The sequence below is a fragment of the Notolepis coatsorum genome (genome assembly GCF_963971535.1).
Source record: "Notolepis coatsorum genome assembly, chromosome: 9".
NCBI lineage: Eukaryota > Metazoa > Chordata > Actinopteri > Aulopiformes > Paralepididae > Notolepis > Notolepis coatsorum.
Window position 1 is genome coordinate 122052687 of NC_140173.1, and position 21517 is coordinate 122074203.

The following is a 21517-nucleotide window of genomic DNA, read 5'->3' on the forward strand; positions in this document are numbered from 1 at the left end:
ACCTTGACAACCAAGTGTCTGTTTAGGGGAAGTGTGGCTGGGCTGAAGATATACAACTATGTGGCCATTCCCAAAATGTATTAATACTCAGAGAGACACAAAACTGCTTAGCAAGCTCAGCCTATCTTGTAACCAATAATAATAATAATAATAATAATACATCTATTTTATATAGCACTTTTCCAGGTGCTCAAAGACGCTTTATGGGTAGAAGAAACAAAACTATGGCAAAACAAAAACGGAACAAAAATAATACATGACAAAATAAAATAAAACCGACAGAATTAGAGGTCAAAAGCAAGATTGAAAAGGTGGGTTTTGAGGGCTGATTTAAAAGATGTCAGGGTGTTTGCATCACGTATATGGCTGGGGAGGGCATTCCAGAGGGAGGGGGCAGCAGCAGCAAAGGCCCTGTCGCCCCAGGTCCGGAGCCTGGTCGTGGGAGGTGTTAGGAGGTTGGCATCAGCAGACCCAAGGCGACGGGTGGGCGTGTGACGGTGGAGGAGGTCGGACAGGTAGGGAGGGGCAAGGTTGTTGAGGGCTTTAAATGTGATGAGAAGTATTTTAAATTGTATCCTGTATTTGATTGGAAGCCAGTGGAGGTCGTGGAGGACAGGGGTGATGTGATCAGAGCGACGGTGGAGGTGAGCATGCGGGCAGCAGAGTTTTGGACATATTGGAGTTTATTGAGGATAGTGTTTGGTGAGCCGTAGAGGATGCTGTTACAGTAATCCAGTCTTAATGAAATGAATGCATGAACCAGTGTTTCAGCAGCGGAGAGTGATAGGGAGGGGCGGAGACGAGCAATGTTCCGGAGGTGGTAGAAAGCCGTTTTTGTTATGTGGTTCACATGGGGGAGGAAAGAAAGGGTGGAGTCCAGGATGATGCCAATGTTACGGACGTGAGTGGAGGGGGTGTCAATGGAACCATCAATATTTAGGGAGAAATCCTGGGTGTGGCTGGTGAGGGAGTTTGGACAGATAATGATGATTTCTGATTTATTGCAGTTTAGTTTGAGAAAGTTATTTTGCATCCATGTTTTGATATCTGTGAGGCAGGTGGTGAGGGTGGAAAGAGTGGCTGGAGTGATAGTCTTGGTGGAGAGGTAGAGCTGAGGGTCGTCTGCATAACAATGGAAGCGGAGGCCATGTTGGCGGAGAATCAGACCAAGTGGAAGAATGTAGAGGATGAAGAGCAGGGGACCAAGTACTGAAACCAAGATATTTGTTGAAAAATCCTTTACTTCATGCAATGTTTTATTCACTGCAGTTAGGATGCAGTCGCAAGGTCTGCACTACCCCATTCAGCAATAATGAATGAAGGCCAGCAACTGGAATGCTAATGTCAATCTATGCATGTTGTAATGGTTGTTTATAAAGTCACTTTGACTTTATAACCACTTTGACTGTTGTGGTGTGTCTTGTCTCATCATACAATAAATTCCTGGCGATGTCATCAGATTAATGTATAGGGAATGTATAGTTGTCTCTGTTTCTCTGTACTAGCCAACAGCTCCCCTGCACTGTACACAAGCATCATGCATGTTAAACAGTTAAACAGGCGGTTAGTGTGCGTACATGGGCGCAATGCTTACAGTGGGGACTGGAGAGCTGTTGGCTAGTAAGTACCCTATACTTTGATGTGATAACATGGCCAGGAATTCATTGAGTGATGAGAGACAAGACCCCAACACATCACCACGGTAAGACAAAGTTACTTTTAACTTTTTACTTTGTTACTTGTCAGCGAGAGCTAGCATGCAGGCTAGCTAGCTAGCATCAAGCTTTGAATGTTTGAATGGTTGGTTGTTATCCTGTTTCGCTCCAAAATATGTCATGTAGAAGAAGCTAGATACGCTCTAACTGCCATTTCATAATTCTCTTTAAAAGTTATACACACACAATGAAGATCATGTTCATAATTCAAGTTACAATTTAAGGCGAGACAGCACCCCCAAAATCGCCTTTTTGCTTTTTTTCTCTCTACGATATTGAGATTTTGTTATATTTTGCTTCCTAAACATATTTTCTATGAAACTAGTGACAATAAAACGTCAATAACACACATTTAGTTGTTTATTTTACTTTTTGTCTGATTGTGTCCATAGATCCCAATTACAATACAGAACTTTGAGGTTGTTTTCTGAAAAACTAGTTTTTATGCATTTTACTTACACACAAAGTCTTGGAACTCCATTTCCCTAGTACCTAGACACACCAAACGTTTCACATCTCTTCCCATCCATATTATGCTTCTTATTATAGAAGGGTTTGTTGATATATCATTCATAGCCAGGTTTATAATACATTTTATACCAAAACTAGGCGAAACATTTTCTTTTTATGACAGTAGACAGTATTTCCTGATGTATGGGCTGATAAGAGGACATAGCCACAATCCCCTCTTTAATAAGTTTTGTTTTGAATGTATCAACAAAATTAAACCAAGTTTTTGAATCTGGCATTATCCATGTTGGTGATGCGAGTCTTGGCGATACATGCAAATGTGTGCATATTTAATAGGGAAGTGCCTCATTTCCATATATAAACATAAAATTCTGAAAACTTGCAATATATTTCTTCTTAGTTTATATGTACATAACCAACTGGGAAAGTTTCATAGTGATATCTATTCAAAAAAAAGAAATTTCCCTATTATGGGGTGCTGTCTCGCCTTAAGAAACTGACAGCCCACTTGCAATGATAACTTCAGTGCCCATTGATCATATTAATACTGTACCTAATGTTTCATCTCTGAATATGAGGCTGAATGAAATGTGACTGTCTTAGGGGCAAGGCCGAGGCAGAGGCAGGGGCCGCGGACGAGGTAGAGCTCCACCCAGGAGGGTGGGATTTAGAGACTTGCCACCAGAGGACGAAATCGAGTCGGCTGAGCTAGACGAAGATAGTGAGCCATCCAATGCTGCCATGAAGCTAAAGTCTGTCATGACACTCAGCAAATTCGTGGTCGCTAGCAAACCAGGAGACAAGCCATCTGATGCCGGTCCATCTGGCCTGTCTCCATGGAAGAAAGCCAAGATGTTCAAGATGTTTGGCAAGTCAAAGAAGGACATGGATTATGCCAAGTTGATGTCAGCCCGCGGTATCGACGGCCAGGACAGTGTAACAGAGGGACCGGCAGGGACCGGCCCGATCGACAGCAAGTCCAATGCCCGGAGCCGGCTTGGAAAGGTTTTCAGGAAAATCAGCCTTGGCAACAAGTTGCAGATCCGGCGAAAGTCACAGAGTAGCGTGACCGTTGGCTCGGCCACAGGCAGCGAGAAGGACGATGACGCTTCCCAAGCAACCAGCGAGGATGACAAGAAGTCTAAAGTGTCCATTAGTGTGACAGAGAGCGAGCCAGAAGCTAGCGGAAGTGGGACTAGTAAAGAGAAAGGTTCCGATGACTCCTCAGAGAAAGGTAGTGTTGACCATCTGAAGGTAGATTTAGACAGAGACGATGCCAATGAGAGTACAGTAGACTCAGAGGAAGAGCAGGAAGAGCCAGGCGAATCTGACGAAGAGCCCAAGTCAGAGGGAGAGGGGACTGAGAAGGAATCTGACACTGAGAGGGAATCGGGGACTGAAAAAGAATCTGATTCAGGAAAAGAGTCCAAGTCTGAGAAATCATCAGGCACAGAGCAAGGGTCAGGAACGGAGAAGGCGTCTGGATCAGAGAAAGACTCTGAGTCGGGAACAGGCACGGTGACAGAGAAGGAATCAGGTACAGAGAAGAGTTCAGGGAGTGAGAAAGATTCTGATGAAGATTCTGAGAAGGAGGACGAGGCTTCGGGGGAATCGAGAGGAAGTGCATCCTCTGCCCGCTCTTCTATGAAATCATCTGCTACTGTAGCCAGCAAGGGGAGCAGTGTTTCAGGAAGTGGTAGTGGAAGTGGCACTGGGAGTGGTAGTGAGAGTGAGAGTGGGACAAAGAGCGGTAGTGGAAGTGGTAGTGGAGGTGGAAGTGGTAGTGGAAGTGGTAGTGGAAGTGGTAGTGGAAGTGGTAGTGGAAGTGGTAGTGGAGGTGGTAGTGGTAGTGGAGGTGGTAGTGGTAGTGGAGGGGGTAGTGGTAGTGGAGGTGGTAGTGGTAGTGGAAGTGGTAGTGGAAGTGGTAGTGGAGGTGGTAGTGGAGGTGGAAGTGGTAGTGGAGGTGGAAGTGGTAGTGGAGGGGGAAGTGGTAGTGAAGGTGGAAGTGGCACTAAGAGTGGTAGTGGAAGTGAGAGCGGGACTGAGCGTGGAAGCGCTAGTGGCACCCCCTCCCAATCTGGTTCAAGCATGAAGTCATCACAGAGTGCAGGGTCTTCTGTGAGATCATCAAAAAGTGCAGCGAGCTCAGAGATGTCCAGTGAGGCTGAATCAGGCCCAGCGGCAGGCAGTGAGGACTCTGTGTCCAGTGGTGCGAGCCAGAGTCAGGTGCCTGGGTCAGAGGCCAGTGGCCCAGAGGACGGAAGTTCATCCCATAGTGGCAAGATGGCGGATCAGAGCTCCCAGGGCAGTGAGGAGAGCTCCGCCGGCTCCCGGTCCTCTGGGGGAAGCCGGCGCTCCGGGAAGTCCATTCCGAGTGGTGGTTCTGAGGACACAATCAAAGAGGAGAGTGAGGAGGAGAAGGAATCAGAAGAGGAACCGGAGGCCGCGGATGAGAGCAAACAGTCATCTAGTGAACACAGTGACGAAGAAGAGCCGAGTAGGCCCAGTGCGGTTCCTGTGAGTCCCGGGCCCTCTGCCCCCTACAAGAGTCCCTACAGCCCTGATGTCCGGAGCTTGACCGATAACTCCGAAGAGACGTATGAAGGACTCTCCCCTATTTCTGAGGAGGATGAGGATGCCGCTGACTCAGAGTCTGATGGGACTGCCTTCTGAAAAGATAGATGGTCAACTGTGAAGTAAGACGGGAGTGAACTGAATTGCCCTTGCATGGGAGTGAGAACATTGTGTGCCTCTCCAGAGTGTTTCAAATTTTCTCTCTCTCGTTTTCCCTCCGTAAGAAATAGCTTGAGAAATGGTTTCTTGTGTGGAATTACTGGCAACATTCATGTTTCTCTCTCATCTTGAATTATTGTCTTTGATTTTTCTTTTACTGAAACATCTTGTGTGAAGTATAATGCTCTTGTTTCTGCTGTGATATTTTGCATGTTAGAAAACTTTGTATTTTCTCCGTTGGTTTGCATTTTCTTAATTTCGTTACTATAAACATTTTACGTTATAAAAATGAATATAAAATATATTTTCTCATTATAACCTATAACATCTACCTCTTTTTCCTCTCCTTTTTTTAGGCTGGGAGAAAGAAGAGATTGAAGCTGGTGCTGGACCCAGAGTACGAGACCAGCTCCACAGGAGAGGACAGCAACACAGAGCCACAGCGGAACCACCTTTCCAATGTCAACAGCCACAGCAACATCAATGGGAATGTTTACCTCGCGCAGAACGGCACTATCGTCCGAACCAGGCGGGGGCCCCATCCCAACAACCTCAAGGTGGGTTCTCCATGCCGGCTGGGCAAGCGGTTTAAAAAACTGGAGAAGCTGGGCGTGACTCATGAGGAGAACCTCCCCGTCAACAGCATTGGGGTAACAGGGAACGGCACGGCTACCTGTGTTCCCTCCACTGTGGATGTCAACCTTAATACCCGGGCCTCCTGTGGCTCCCTGGGATCTGGCATCACAGGCCTTAAAAGTTTTGGGTCCAAATCTAATATCGCCAAGGCCTTTATTGACAGGAACAACAGTGGGAACTGTGGTACTGATGAGCAGGAGACGCCTGTGGACAACCACAAGGACAGCCGAGAGACACTGGAGTCCCAGAGTGACCACACACTGTCCGATGAGGAAGAGCTATGGATGGGACCCTGGAACAGCCTGCACATACCAATGACAAAACTCTGACCGGCCATGCAGGAGATTCGTTTTCATTTCTTTTTTTTCTTTCATTTTACCATGTTTGCCATACCTTTTTGTTTTGTTGAGAAACGGAACAGAATAATTGATTGTATGCCTCAGCTGTACAAGCACCGATCTACCTGAGACAGGTGACTTCATTTATGGTTGGATTTTTTTTTAGCTATTTTCCTTGCAAATTATTTGATGAGATGAGATGTGATGTGTTGACATGTTCTTCAATCAAGCACATATCACAGACTGGGCTACCACAAATAGGAACAAAGTGCTGTGAGGCTGTGTGCCTCGAAGAAATATGAAATGTTACATGAGCTGTACTTGACTAGAAGTGAATTATATATTCTATTTGGCGGGCTTCTGTCATCTGGTGGTTCCATATGTTGTTGTTTTCATGTATTTTCTCAAACCAAGAGGTTCAGAAACACAGATCATATAGAAATGATCATTTATGTGGATATGGGAACAAAGCATTTCTGATGCTACAGATATTTACAGAGAAGTCATTGTGACAATATGATGGAATTGTGATTATATATTATATGAAGTAAAAACATGTATTTTGCTAAGCTGGCATTTTATTTGCAAATAATGAAGCTTAATGTTGATTATTTTATGTTGTGATCACAAAAAAAATGATTTTAGAAAATTGTATCTGAAAATCGAAGAAATTATTTTTGTCTATTTTATATATATCAGAGAGGACAGATTTTGAAATTCTAACATGACATTAAAGACATAATACATAAAGTACTGTCTGTCAAAACTGTATTTCAACAATGAAATATCATTTTCACAGTGTTTTATATTGACATTTGTAACTACAGAATGTGATATTTTCAACCCCTTTACATGATGCAGAGTCATTCTGTTATTAATGAATACATCAGGTCCCCAGAGTTGGGGAGGGGGACTACTACCAAATAATGTAACAATAAAGCTCTAACCTGATTTGCTGTGAATTTTGAAGCATCGATTGCTGAGGTTGACTGTTTCCTGTTTCAGTCTTCTGCAATTCCATATATAACCCTGGTACAGTATTTCAGCCATGATGATCATGTTAATAGTAACTTCTACAGGATCCAACAGGAGTCATATTTGAATGAATAACTGAATACTTCAGCTCTTTTTGTAGAGATGGTAAATGTGTATTGTTTATTTGGATTCCCATGAATTGTTATCAAGGCAACAACTACTCTTCCTGTGGTCCAAATAAAAACATAGTATATGATATATACAGTATGTAGGCTATATACATACATACATACATACATACATACATACATACATACATACATACATACATACATACATACATACATACATACATACATACATACATACATACATACATACATACATACATACATACATACATACATACATACATACATACATACATACATACATTTATAGAAATTAGATCACACCTATGGGTGGTCGTTAGACCCCCATAGGCGTGATCTAATTTCTATAACACACTCTGTCGCGTGATGTAATGCTTTTATACAATGGCCGAATTCATCCAACCTTATTGCTATACAATAAACACACATTAATTGAAGATTTATTGACAAAACCATCCTCAGAAACCTACTTTCTATAGAAGCAGCTGGGAGGTGCGCTGTTTTAAGTGAGCGTGTGTTATTGGATTGATTGCTTGATTGATTGAACATTTTATTAATGTCTGCCTTGTTTCGAACTGGTTATGCTTAGGCCCTCTTTCGAAGTTGCCCTCTTTCGAAGTCGTTTTTTCTTCGAGTTTGGAATCAGGGCTGGTGGTCTATCGCCCTGCTCTAAAGATAAACTCTAAGCATAACCGACTTCGAAAGAGGGCCTAAGCATAACCAGTTCGAAACAAGGCGGACATTAATAACATTTTCAATCAATCAATCAATCATTTCAATAACACACGCTCACTTCATTCTTAGATGGCATGCACCTCCGAGCTGCTTCAAAGCATGCCGTTTAACAGTGAGTGTGTTATTGGTTTGATTGATTGATTGCTTGAAAATTGTATTAACAGTGAAATGAGTGTCCTTTTGACGAATGGCATCTAACAACAGACTTCCCGCGATTTATATTTTGTTCCACAATGACTCATGACCCACCAATTACATAATCCAACATTGTGTAAGAAACTAACACATTCCACGTGACAGAATTGTTTTTGAATGAGTCGTTATGACTATATCAACACATCCATTCTTAAAGATTATTGTCCGCTATCTTGGTTTTTCCTAAAAACTCGAACTGGCGGAGTGATTGTAATTCGGTTGTGGGCGGGTTCTGGGATCACGAGCGTGTGTTATGAGAAATAATAACCACGTCTAACTTGACTGTTTCAGCCAATCAGAATCAAGAAATTTGCATGCCATTGTATAAACATACATACATACATACACATACATACATACATACATACATACATACATACATACATACATACATACATACATACATACATACATACATACATACATACATACATACATACATACATACATACATACATACATACATACATACATACATACACACACACTATGTATCACACTGGTCACACTGTTTTAATTATGGGAAGGGGATCATTACTATTACTGTCATTGTATTATGTATGTTTTATTTATTTAACCAGGGAAACAAGTATTTTACAAGAGTGTCCTGGTCAAGACAGCAGCACAATTAACAGGGTTGCAGACATAAAAACATAATAATTTACTATAAAATATGAATTACAGGGCAATATAAATCAATAAAAACATCTGTAGCTAGATGCACATCCAAGTTATTAATTTAATTTAAAATTCATCCAGTGAGACCAGCTGCCGAAGATGCAGATCATTCTGCAACTGATTCCAACCAGAGGGAACAGCATACTTATTCTTACCATCTGAATTGGGAAAAAGTAAGTCCTGGGAGCAAAGACAATAACTTCCTGTACTTTTCTGAAGGATGTTGATCCGTAGGTAAGGTGGAAGCAAGCCTAGGATAGCCTTATAAAGAAAAACATGCTAATGGTTAAGTCTGTGAGAGGACAAGGCAGAACATCCAACCTGAGCATGAAAAGAGAAATGGTGAGTAATCATCATACAACCAATAGACCTCAGTGCTCCAGGTACAGTATCCAGCACATGTAAATAACATTACCATAGTCCAGCACAGAAATAAAAGTGGCAGCAACAAGTCTCCTTTTGGCTTCAAATGAAAAGCAATATTTGTTTCAAAAATTTAAACCCAATTTCAGTTTTTGTTCACTCAATTGCTGAATGTGAGCCTTAAAAGAAAGAATTGTCAATTACAATTCCTATATATTTGTATTGAGATACAGACGGAAGGTTCAGTTGCTTTGTCTTTGCATTTGGAAACAACAGAATTGTTTTGTTCAAAACTAGTTGTAAATCACAGGGTGAGTTGTACAGTATTAAAAGCATGATGTAGCTGACAAAGCCTGGTTTGGTGTAGATGTAGAGCTTTATTTCCCAGTATCATTGACATAAAAGTGGACATTTGCATTGGAAACATTTAGGTTGAGACTGTTGATATAGTGAATAGGACTGGTCACATTACTGATCCCTGAGGTATAAGTATATGTGTATATGCATGTGTGTGTGTGTGTATATATATATATATATAATATATATGTGTGAATTGTAAGAATGTGTAAGCGTGTGTGACTACAGTATGTAGATATATGTATATGTATATATACACTACATACACTGTACCTACATACATACACATGCTTAAGCATTCACACATGGATAACGTACATACATAATATATAACAATTACAGTAATAGTAACAATCCCCTTCCCTCAATTAAAACATTGAAACAGTGACCATTAACAAGGACAGTGTCACAGATGCACTGTAAGCCACTAGGGACAGAGCAGATAGCCGTGAGTGAGTTACTAAGTTACTGAACCAGTGAGTTAGTGACATTGTGACTTCATTGTCACAACAAGAAGAGAAAAAAGCATGTTACATTGCAACCTACATTTAAAGTATGAATATTACAAAAGATCAGATATGAATCGGCTAACAAGACGATCAATAAGACCAAATAGACTCATCGAATGCATTGTGAAAAGCCACACCTTCTAAATATGCTACATGTGAGAACAACACAAGTGTCTGCGTGACACTTCGACTCGACACTCGTGGCTCATAAACCACCAGCGATGTCTGGCAGTATGAGGTCTCTTACCTGCACGGTGGATTTTTACTTCCAAAAAGAGCCAGGCCAGGGGTGTGCGAGTATCATAGGAAACTACATGTGGAGACCAACAAACACACTGACTTGAGCCCAATTTTCCCCCACCTGTTCATACATGCTGTATATAATAAATAAATAAAAAAAAACAGACAAGGATGATGGATGACGCATTCTCAACCTCATGCATTTCCATTCTCCATTGTTGAGTATGAGAGATCAACAGATCAAACACATCCACCGTGACATTTACAAATACCATCCTAGTGTATTCAATCACACTGCCAGAATGCCAGTCAAGTTCACTGACATCTTTGTGGGCCGAAGTTCACAGAACTGAAGTGGAGCTGAATGCCGTGGTGGTGTGAAGCGGGGAGAAAGGCGCTTAGAAAAAAAGAGGGTCAAGAGGGAACGTCGTTCCCCGGCAGCCGGGTGTCCTGGAAGATCAAAACGGATCTCGGCGCTGATGGGGAAGAAACCTGGCAACAGAAGCACAGAAGAGGCATGAAGACCAGCCTGCTGTATGACAGTTCACTGTGTTCTGTCCCTGAGTGACAGTGCAGCACCTGCTTGTGTGGTTTATTTCATAGATTCCCCCGTAGGGGATTAGGCACTCACTGGCACAGAGTTCTCTCAGTTCTCTTCTGAGCATGTGCACACACATGAATGAATGATTACATTTATATAGCGCTTTTCTAGACACTCAAAGCGCTCCCCACAATGTAGGGTGGAAATTGCCTCCTTCACCACCACTGGTAGCACCCAACCTTGGGCTATGCAGGCTCAATGGCTCCCATACACTGGCACCAGGCACACATCACACTACACAATGGCTGAACGGCTCAGGAGACAGGGATTGATATCAGCCAAGTAAGGGGGAGGGATGATTAGGTGGCCTTGATGTCAGAGACCTGATTGGGAATTTGGCCAGGAACGTCGGGGAACCCCCTACTCTTTGCGATAGGCGTCCTGGGTTCTTTAACCACCGAATTCAGTCAGGACCTCGGTTTAGCGTCTCATCCGAAGGACGGACATACACCCCTCCTCCTACTTTTGGTAAATGGTAAATGGCTGCCTCTGAGGGACGCCATGTGTGCCATCAGTCCAGTGGTTCAACGTGAGTCAAGCATATGAAATGGTAGAGTTTTTTTGGTTGGGAATGGGTAACCCTTTTGTCTGCGTGTTGTGGTGTGGATTAAAACTTGTGAGTCCATTATTAGCCTGTGTGATGCGTCATGCCTCCCCGTTAGCTTGGAACCGGGAGGCAGGGGGGTAGTTCAGGGGGGGGGGGGGGGGCAACTGACATTTTCAATGTGGAACGCTGATAACAAGCTGTTTTATGGAAACTGACAGACTAATGTAGAAACTCCAATGTGCCATATGTTTGGTAAAGAATAACCAAAAATGTCAAAATATCCCTCCATGATGTTTTTAATTCACATCATCTGTGTGCGGATCCTTATAAATCCGTTTAGGCCTAAATGTATTCCTGAATACAATGACACACTCGGGGGATCCCTTTCTGGAATAACCTCTTGGGAATTAATTGGATTGGAACAGTGGTGGCAAATCCCTTTTGTTATTGGATTATATTCTAAGAAAGAATGGCCTTTATACCTTTCATCCTGATTATACTACTGTGTTGATCAAATTTGGTACAACATTGGGATTCAGTATCTGCAAAAGAGGACAACACAGAATCCAATAACATGCTAATTCCCTTTAAATGGGATTTCCATAAAATTTTACATTAAAATAACACAAGAAAGAATTGCTGCCAGTGAAATGCACCCTGTATAAATTATCTAAGCTTTGTGGTCATACAGTTGGTTAATCTGAAAGCGACCTTCAGGAAATCCAGGATGTCTCAACATGTAAGTGTCCTTGCATGAGCAAAACAAAAGATCATCGTTAGCCTCTTCAGACGTTGGAAATACCATCAAATAGACCTGGAATAAATTATGATAGCCTTATTTGAATAATAGATAAAATATGTATATTTGAAATGACTGGGGAAGAAGAGTGGTTCTTTTTAACCTTAATGCACTACATTTAATATGATCTTCCTGAGCCAGGAGTCTGGGCAGGTTTCCAAAGAAAAACAAAACCGAGACGGTCGCTATAGCTTAGAAAACAGACGACTTTATTTAAACATTCTACTCTAATTGCATCCTTAGACATAATTGTGATATACTGAGTAATCAAGTAATATGATTTATAATATTAGCTTTGTGGTTCATCAGATCGAATAGTCCTTCGATATTTCATCCATCCACCCACAACCGCTTGATCCTGACGGGACTGATGCTGTGAGAGGTGAGAGTAACTGTCTGTCATAGAACTGCATTAGAAACAGACCCAGGAGGAAGGTAGAGCAGAACACAGAAACATTTTGATTGAAAGAGAATTTTACGAAAAAAAGTGTGTGTGCATGCGTACATACATACACACACTTGCATGCACAAATGCCAATGTGTGTACATTCTGTATGTGGACATATGCGTAAACCATCCATGGTCACAAGCTACAAGCAGGTGCTTCACACTGAGCCCCTGTCTTCTAATCAGCATCGAAACCGTGGACCCTTCGCTCACCAGCACCAAGTCACCCCCGAATGTGAAAACCGCGGTCTTAACCATACAACCTGGGAAAAAAGTCCAACTTAGGTGGCGAAGTGGGGGTATTTAACTTAGGAGTGAGTTTACACCAAGGGGCAACCATTGCAAGGTTTGAACCTCATTACACTTAGCCCTCTACACTGACTCCACACACCACAGTGACCCCAGCTGGATAGCTGGGCTCTAACATATTATCAGGAGATGGCACCATTTCAACAGGTTGCCACAACCTCACACCGCAAACCCCCTGTTCACCAGCACCACATGACCCTGACAGTTAATACCACAGTCTTATCCATTCGTCCACCTGAAAACATCCAGTTCAGGTGGCAAAGTGTGGATGTTTAACTTAGGAGTGAGTTTACACAGAGGGGCTGCTACTGCAAGGTGTCAACCTTGTTACATTATGCCTGCATCCACTTCACACCACTGTCAATACCAGCACACAAACTCTTTATACGTGTGTCCTTTATATGGTTCTCTTCAGACATGCAGTGCAATTTCGTATTGGTTCCGTCAATTGATAAGATAAGATAAGATAAGATATTCCTTTATTGATCCCCTTGGGGAAATTCAGGCATCATAGCAGCATGGGGGGGAGGGGGGAGGGGTACAGGTAGTAAAACAACACAGTATACAGGTAGTAAAAGACAACACAGGCAGTGTAAACAATTTGATCAATATGGTCAATATAATTTACTATCTGACTAGCTGAGGAATATTCACATTATTCACAGTGTCACATGAGGTGCAGTATGCAAGAGGTAGTGTTATAATAATTTACTATCTACTGAGTATACATTAATCAAAGTACCAGGGTAGTCTACTTTGTCCCCCTTGGGTTCCTATAAGTCCCATGTCAATGTCTGGTAGCAGTCGCTGTCGCTGCCCCCTGTTGTGGGGCCTGGAGGCTGCTAGTCGCTGCCCACTGTTGTGGAGCCTGATGGCCGCTGGTATGAAGGACTGTCCGAGGCGGTTAGTTGAGTGTCGGGGGGGGATGAGTCTGTGGCTGAACGAGCTTCTCATCTTGACTAGCTCGTCGTAGAGGGGGTGGTAGGGGTTCTCCATGATGGCATCCAGCTTCCTTATCATCCCCCTCTCTACCATCACCTCAAGTCTAGGTAGCTCGACTCCCACCACGGAGCTAGCCTTCCTCATTGAAGGCTAGCTCGCTAGCTTGAAGGACCTGAGTCTCCTCAGGAAGAACAGCCTGCTCTGTCCCTTCCTGTGCTAGAATCAAAATGCCTCCTTAGGAGGTCCGTGTCTATCCAGGGATACCACATTTATCCATGTGAGATGAAGGGAAGTGAGAGAAAAGTGGGTCTGAAGTTGGACAACCACAATATTTGTCCTACTTTCACTCGGCTGCATGTTCTCGGTGGTAAAGAAGAGGCTATAGGGTATCACTGCCACTAAACTCTCTGAAACATCATACAGAATTAGAAATGCCTTTGCTTTCATCCCGTCTTAAAATCAACCACTGAGCAGCAGCTCCCTCCTAAAGCTGAAAATCAGTGAACTCCAATCTGTGATGCCATCAAGATGTAAAGGAGCTCCATTGACAAATGAATGATAACATGAAAATGGAAATGTAGGGCTATTTTCTTTTAAATAGCAGGACGGGCCCTATGCATAGGCCATATAGGCAGATATATACTAGGGCACATGTGTCAAACTCAAGGACTGCAGGCCAAATACGGCCCACCTGGCATTTTCATGAATTTGCTTATGAATACATTTTGGCCCGCTGTCTCATCTTGGCGCAATTCAACTTGCCCTTAAGTGCACCTCAGTCTCCCTGAGCAGCAATACAAATTACTTTCACTTTTAAAACCTCTTCAGTCTTCCTCTTCCACTCGACTCAAGCCGTGGTACATCCAATTTTACTTTATCAAGTGAATTATTGCTAATTCATCATCCCTACTCTGAAATCAAAACCGTGGAAATTATTGGTTTTGCGCAAGATGAGTGAAAGGTGTTTTCTGATGCTGATAAAAGCTGATGTTTTCTGTGTGTTGCTTGTGCTATCTGTGTGTGTTCCACTTAGATCTCTAAATCCAGTTTAACCTAAAAGAAACTCTTGTGGGTGAATGATTAATTGAATCCTATAATATGTAATTTAACCAATTATCCATAAATGATGCCTCCTTACCCACCTTTTAAACAGCCCTCATTGTATTCACTGAAACGCCAAATTAACAGAAATGCATTTACAACAACATATTGTTAAGTCTCGGGTATTGAACCCAATATGCAGATACAGAGTAATGATAGACAGGTCTTGTTCAAACCCAGTTTGGGTATATTTAATGATACTAGAATGGTCATGTGTTCAGGCAGGGGTCGATACATGGGGGAAGCACTCGTACAGTCCAGAGGCGTGCGCGGGGCAGGAGAGTCAGTCAGACAGGCAGGAGTCAGAGCAGGTACAGGGTAGTTAGCCAGGCAGGGATCAAAACGGTTGCAGGTCCTCATACGTTCCGGGAAAGGCAAGGAGAGTTAGTCAGGCAGGCTGGAGTCAGAGCACGTCTTTGCCGGGAGCCAGAGAACAGGGTGAAACTGAGTCAGGCAGGACTGCGGGGAAGGATGATAACAAGGGTTAGACACGGTCGAAGCACAATGGACTAGAGAACAACACGAGAGAGCAGAATAACACAACTAACTGGGAAATACAAAGAGAGAGAGAGAGAGAGAGAGAGAGAGAGAGAGAGAGAGAGAGAGAGAGAGAGAGAGAGAGAGAGAGAGAGAGAGAGAGACTTTGACTTTTTGATGTTCTTTTATTAAAACATGTCAACTAAAAACATTCAGTAGAGACACAAATCTCACGGCATCTTCATAAAAACAACACACACACCCACACACTCACCCGCACACACACCCACACACACACACCACACACACACACACACACACACACACACACCCACAACCACCCCAACAAACCCCAAAACCCCCGTCAGCACATACCACTTGACATTCAAATGCATATGTTCAGCCCCTCCCCCCCCACAGTACCCATTGCATTCCCCAGTCCCCAAGCACTCTCCACCATGTCCTGCCTCTCCCTCTGGATCTCCGCCATGCTCTCCTCCACAGAGTCCCTCAAGATGAACTTGGTGACGACCACGTTCCTGGTCTGCCCAAAACGGTGGCAGCGGTCCACACCCTGCTGCTCCGATGCAGGGTTCCACGCCGGGTCCATGAGGTAGACGTGGGAGGCAGCGGTCAGATTAAACCCGACCCCTCCAGCCTTGAGTGACAGGAGCATGATGACGAGGCCGCCGGGGGCGGGGCTCTGGAACTCCCTGATGACCTGGGCCCGCCTCTTCTGAGTCAATCTGCCATCCAGACGCACAAAACTGAAACCATGGTCCCTGAATGGGGTCTCTAGTATGGTGAGGAAACGTGTGAACTGAGAGACCACCAGACTCTTGATGCTGCCGTCCTCATCGCGCACCCAGAGCAGGTTGTCCATCAGAGCTTTAACCTCCTCCTCTTCCATCTCCTGTGAGAACTCCACCAGCTGACTGGCCCTGATCTCACCTCGACAGAGAGGACAGCGCGCATGTTCCTGCTCCGTGCTGACGACCAGAGTGATGCAAGAGCGGCAGTAGACATGAGCACAGTGTGTGATGACAGGCAGGCGGACCGACTCCAGGCAGACAGAACACTCCTCGTCTGAGGGACAGAGACAGACGGACAGGGGGAGGGAGGGAGGGAGAGAGAGAGAGAGAGAGAGAGAGAGAGAGAGAGAGAGAGAGAGAGAGAGAGAGAGAGAGAGAGAGAGAGAGAGAGAGAGAGAGAGAGAGAGAGAGAGAGAGAGAGAGAGAGTCTCATGGTTTTTGCTTTATTTCACCTCTCTGTGAGGGATAGCTGTCAATCCCTGTTCCCTGTGGTTAATGTTCTCATGGGTCGGCAGGTGTGTGGGCTTGATTGCACCTGATGCAGTGCAGCTGTGCCTATGGCCATGTGGAGTCTATTTAAGTTTGGAGATCGCAGTGTCAACTGCTTTTTCATTTCCTAGTGTTGGCTGTCCTTTTGGTCACGCTCATTATATTGAAGTGTAGTCTGATCTCTGATTCAGAATTCTTATTTTAGGCTACTCACGTGATTCTACACATAAACTCCCTTAGTGGAGGTTTATTGTTTAACTTTTTCCAATATAAACTCCTTTCTTAGGAGGTGTCCTTGTGGCTTATTTACTTTTATACTATACCTCTTTATTGAGAGTAGTCCTGTTTTCTGGGACTTGATTTATTTTCCTAATTACTCACTTTGAGATTTCCACCTGTAAATGTTGTTTTCTGTTGTTTAATTTTTCCCCTCTCCTAAAATATCTGCGTAAGCAGTCTAGTGGTTGTCCGTTTCACGGATAACTTTAAGAGTCCCTGTTATCTGCTCATGACCCACACACACACACAGCCCTCACAGAGAGAGAGAGAGAGAGAGAGAGAGAGAGAGAGAGAGAGAGAGAGAGAGAGAGAAACTGTGATAATATTGAGCATATATAAACAAAGATAAACAAAATTACCAATGAAGCTGGTGACCTCAGGAAAATTCACTTTTAAAAAAAAGAATTATTATTGTGTGTCCGGCCTGCAAAATCATCAGTATTTTTCATTTCAGCCACCTTAATAATTGGGTTTGACACACCAAGAAGAAACATTTGAGAGGAAAGAAAAATCAAACCTGCTGACATTACCATCCCTTGGAGGTGCTACTGGTATAAAATGCTACCACAACGATACAGACATCATCTGAAACATGAGATATTGAGGAATCCATAGGAGGGCTCCAAATCTACCAGGGCCTTATTTGTATAAAATATATAAATTACGTTTATAAATGTATAAAGGCCTATCTGCAATAGCGTTAATACAGACCATAAACTAGGTGGAAATGTATTTAAACTCATAATAATAATCAACACACAATCTTGTCAGGCTATGCAAAATGCATTAATTTGAATGTAAGGTATTTATTTGTATTTATATCATTAATTTATTCTCTACGGTAATCGAGTTTCTCTGCAGGCATTGCAGCAGTAACACCCATGGACATAGATCACGATGCATAAATACTGCACTGTGCTAGAGCTCAACTTCATAAACCTCAGAGGAGAGGAGGCTAAGAGGCAATCCAGTTCCGGCAGGTTGATTATCCTCCACCAGGGAGCCTGAGCAGTTAGCGCTGGCTATGTAAACACACAGCTGACATGAGGCGAAGGGTCGCGTTCCCCCTCTCTAAGCCAGTGACAGCTTGTTTATCCTAATTGGCCTTTTGAGGCCTCGTTTCTGGCCCCTGGTTACTGTAAACGAGCACAACAAGCTCTGATGCATTCAGACAAATCCTTGGCTTGTTTTGAACAAGTGGCCAAATTCATTGCCTTACCAAGGATGTAACATTGATTTTGACAGGAAAACAGGAATGAGAGAGCGGGTCTTCACATAATGACTCAATCAATATTGAATCACTGTAATCATATATTGATAGTGAATGTAAAATGAGAGCAAAAACTCAAGTGGGCAGTTGACATAATTTAAACGGATTGGTTCATTTAAAGTAGTAGCGGTAATGTGGATTAATAGATCCCTGCTGGACTTTCCCATGCCATCTAATTGCATTTTAAGTTGTCTAGATGTGTGTCTTAGTAGCCCAGTAGAGTTAACATTGTATCATCCTCAGGGTCAGTCAGAAACCTGGTGGTAACACCTTCCACTAAAGGGGCATGAATTACCATTAGTTAATTAATGCACGAATCATCATGCATGTATTGATGTACTATCAGGAATGTATGATGCTACAACATTAATAAATTAGTGAGGTCATACTTTGATAGCCACTAATAAGCAGCCACTAATAACTATTGTGTAATAATAACTACTTCATTGTATTAATGAATTAAGTGAATCAATATATGAATTAGCTGCAGGCATTAAATAGGCTATGAATTCACTCTACACGAATAAGGCCACTCAACCAATGCAGCCTACCAGCCCATAGTAGCATGTTTTCCAGTATATTTCATATCACCTGCAACCTCTATTCTCTTAATCTACAATCCATCAGTGTCAACTGTATAGTGCTCCACTGCTTTGTTACTGCTAACACACTCTCTGCAATTCATATTTGCATGTGGGTGTAGGGTGTGATTTATAACTGGTATACATATTACAATACATCACACCAGGATGTACAGGCATCACTGGGTTCAACTTAAACCTTGAGCTTTTAACAATGGCAAATGTGAGGGTAACTAAGGATAGAGTGGATTTGTAGCCTAGGTAATTAATATATGAATTCACTTAAAGGTGCTATATTCCAAGTTCAGCCACTAGATGTCACTAGAGCACCAGTATCTCAGACAATGGTGTGTTTAGGATTACATAGGGTACAATAATTATGATACGCTGTACCATCAAACTAAGTTCAGATCAAACTGTCAAGCTAGGTGTTGCAGATCAAATATTAACCAAGATTTTGCAAATGTATACCCTATCTCTTGCGTAGAAAGAGAAAGTTGAAGAAGGGATCAGAGAAACAGGAACCTCTCAACTAGCAGCACGTTTATCCAATCAGGTGCATTCCACGTGGGGAAATGGGAAGTGGGAGGGGATACATGCACTTAACACTTTGGATGCCGGAGCGATATGCGTGATGTGTCGTTAAAAGGCCGCCGCTGTAAAGTATAGGAATTACTGCTGTCAATCGATTAAAATATTTAACTCGATTAATCGCATGATTGTCCATAGTTAACTCGCGATTAATCACAATTTAATCGCATTTTCTTTTTTTTACCATAAACTGATATTTTTCAAGTTTTAAATACTCTTATCAACATGAGAGTCAACAAATGCTTGCTTTATGCAGCCATTTAACACAAAAGGATGACCCTCATGCATTGCAAATTTGCATCATATTCAAAACAGAGTGATGCACAAAATAACTTAAATAATAATTTAACAATTTTAACCCTCTCTATCTCTCTCTCTCTCACACACACACACACACACACACACACACACACATACACACACATTTAGAATATTTTATTTATGTCCACATAAAAACAAGGTTTAAAGGACACAAATATTAACAGTGCGCTTGTACATTGTGGGATTATTCGGATACAATCGTGCCACAGTGGCAATCAAAGTTACAGACTCACACACACACACACACACACACACACACACACACACACACACACACACACACACACACACACACACACACACACACACACACACACACACACACACACACACACACACACACACACACACTTTGAGTCAGAAACAAACATAGTATCAATGAGAGTTTCAATAATACACCTGAGTGAAGTCTAACTATAACTATATTCTATATTATAGCTATTAGGGGTGTAACGGTACACAGAAGCCACGGTTCGGTACGTACCTCGGTATTGGGGTCACGGTTCGAGTATAGTACAACAGAATAATTTTTTTATAATAATTATTCTTAATATAAATATATTTTTTTTACATTTTTAATTTATATATTATATTTATGATAATTATTATAATTATTATTATTAAATAGAATAATAAAAAATTTAAAATCCACTTTTTCTCCTTATTTTCTATTTTTCTCCCATCCCAATTTCGCCTCGCCCATTTCTCCCCTCCCCTGTCTCGAACGTTGCTAGACTATGCCTCCCACTGGTCGGCTGCAGTGAGGACCAAGCCTTGCATCACGTGTCCCCTCCGGTACACGAGGAGGCAGCTATCGCATCTTTTCACCTGAACAGCGCGATCTCTCAGTGGCGAGGAGTAACGTGCGGGAGGCTCACGCTGCCCCCGATACTTCCCGATTCTGCTGTACAGGCACACCAACCGACCTGTATGAGTCGCTGTCCACAACGTCCAATCCCCACCCACCGGCTTTCCCACCCTCTAACACTGCCAATTGTGTTAGTATGACGACCGGCCAAGCCGGTAGCAACGGCGAGAGCTGGGCTCGATACCAGCATCTCCTGTGTTAGTAGCGAGCGCCTTGCCCACTGCGCCACTCAGCCGCCAAATAGAATAATTTTCTATAGGAAAAGTATGTTTATTTTTTTTACTTGATCAGCTGTGCCTGTGAGTCCGGCAATGTATGGGGCTGCGGCACTGCAGATTTACCCTACTCGAGTCCGGCGGGGGAGAATGTTGGTGTGTTTCTTTCCATTGGTTTCATTTGGTTAACATTATTGGGCGAACAAGAAAACGAAAGAAACCGTAAAATTGTCTTCCTCCGTGCACTTTCGCCCGCTCTGAAGTCGGACTCGGTGTGCCCGGCCACGCGCGCTGTTCTCGCACGGACCTCACGAGTGCCTGCATGTGCGACTGGTGTGTTTGCGCTGTAAAGAGGGAAGGCTCCTCTGAGCCGCGCGAGGGAAGGCTCGGAGGCGTATTCTTCGTATGGCTGCACGTACCGCACCGTGACAGCCGTACCGTAAATTCGGGGGACGAATACACGTACCGTTACACCCCTAATAGCTATGGATACAATACTATGGCCCATTTGACATCACCTATCTATCGTTCAATATGAGAAAAAGAAATAATTTTGTCATCCATACATTCCCGTTTTATACCGTGGTGAATATGACTATAGTTTTAGGCCATGTCCAGACGAAACCGATTTCGGTCGTATCAGTCAAAGTATTTGATCGTATGTACCTTTCATCCAGATGGAACTGCGTTCTGGCAGCCTGAAGATGCTACTTTCTGAGACTGGCTTCCAGAGTGCGCAATTCTGAAGACGGCCTCCTTGCATCACCATCT

At 43.0% G+C, this 21517-nt stretch overlaps 1 protein-coding gene across 1 annotated transcript in view; it reads left to right on the forward strand.

Annotated features, from left to right (window-relative positions):
• Positions 1-5884, forward strand: part of LOC311234736 (protocadherin-15-like) — a gene marked incomplete at its 3' end in the record, with an annotated part of 504680 nt that extends 498796 nt beyond the window's left edge. The window contains exons 33-35 of the mRNA XM_084321979.1: positions 2790-3915; positions 4327-4703; positions 5276-5884. Coding sequence (XP_084178105.1) covers positions 2790-3915; positions 4327-4703; positions 5276-5884 — 2112 coding nt within the window. The remainder of the gene's footprint in view (positions 1-2789; positions 3916-4326; positions 4704-5275) is intronic.
• Between the last annotated feature and the right edge of the window lie 15633 nt (positions 5885-21517).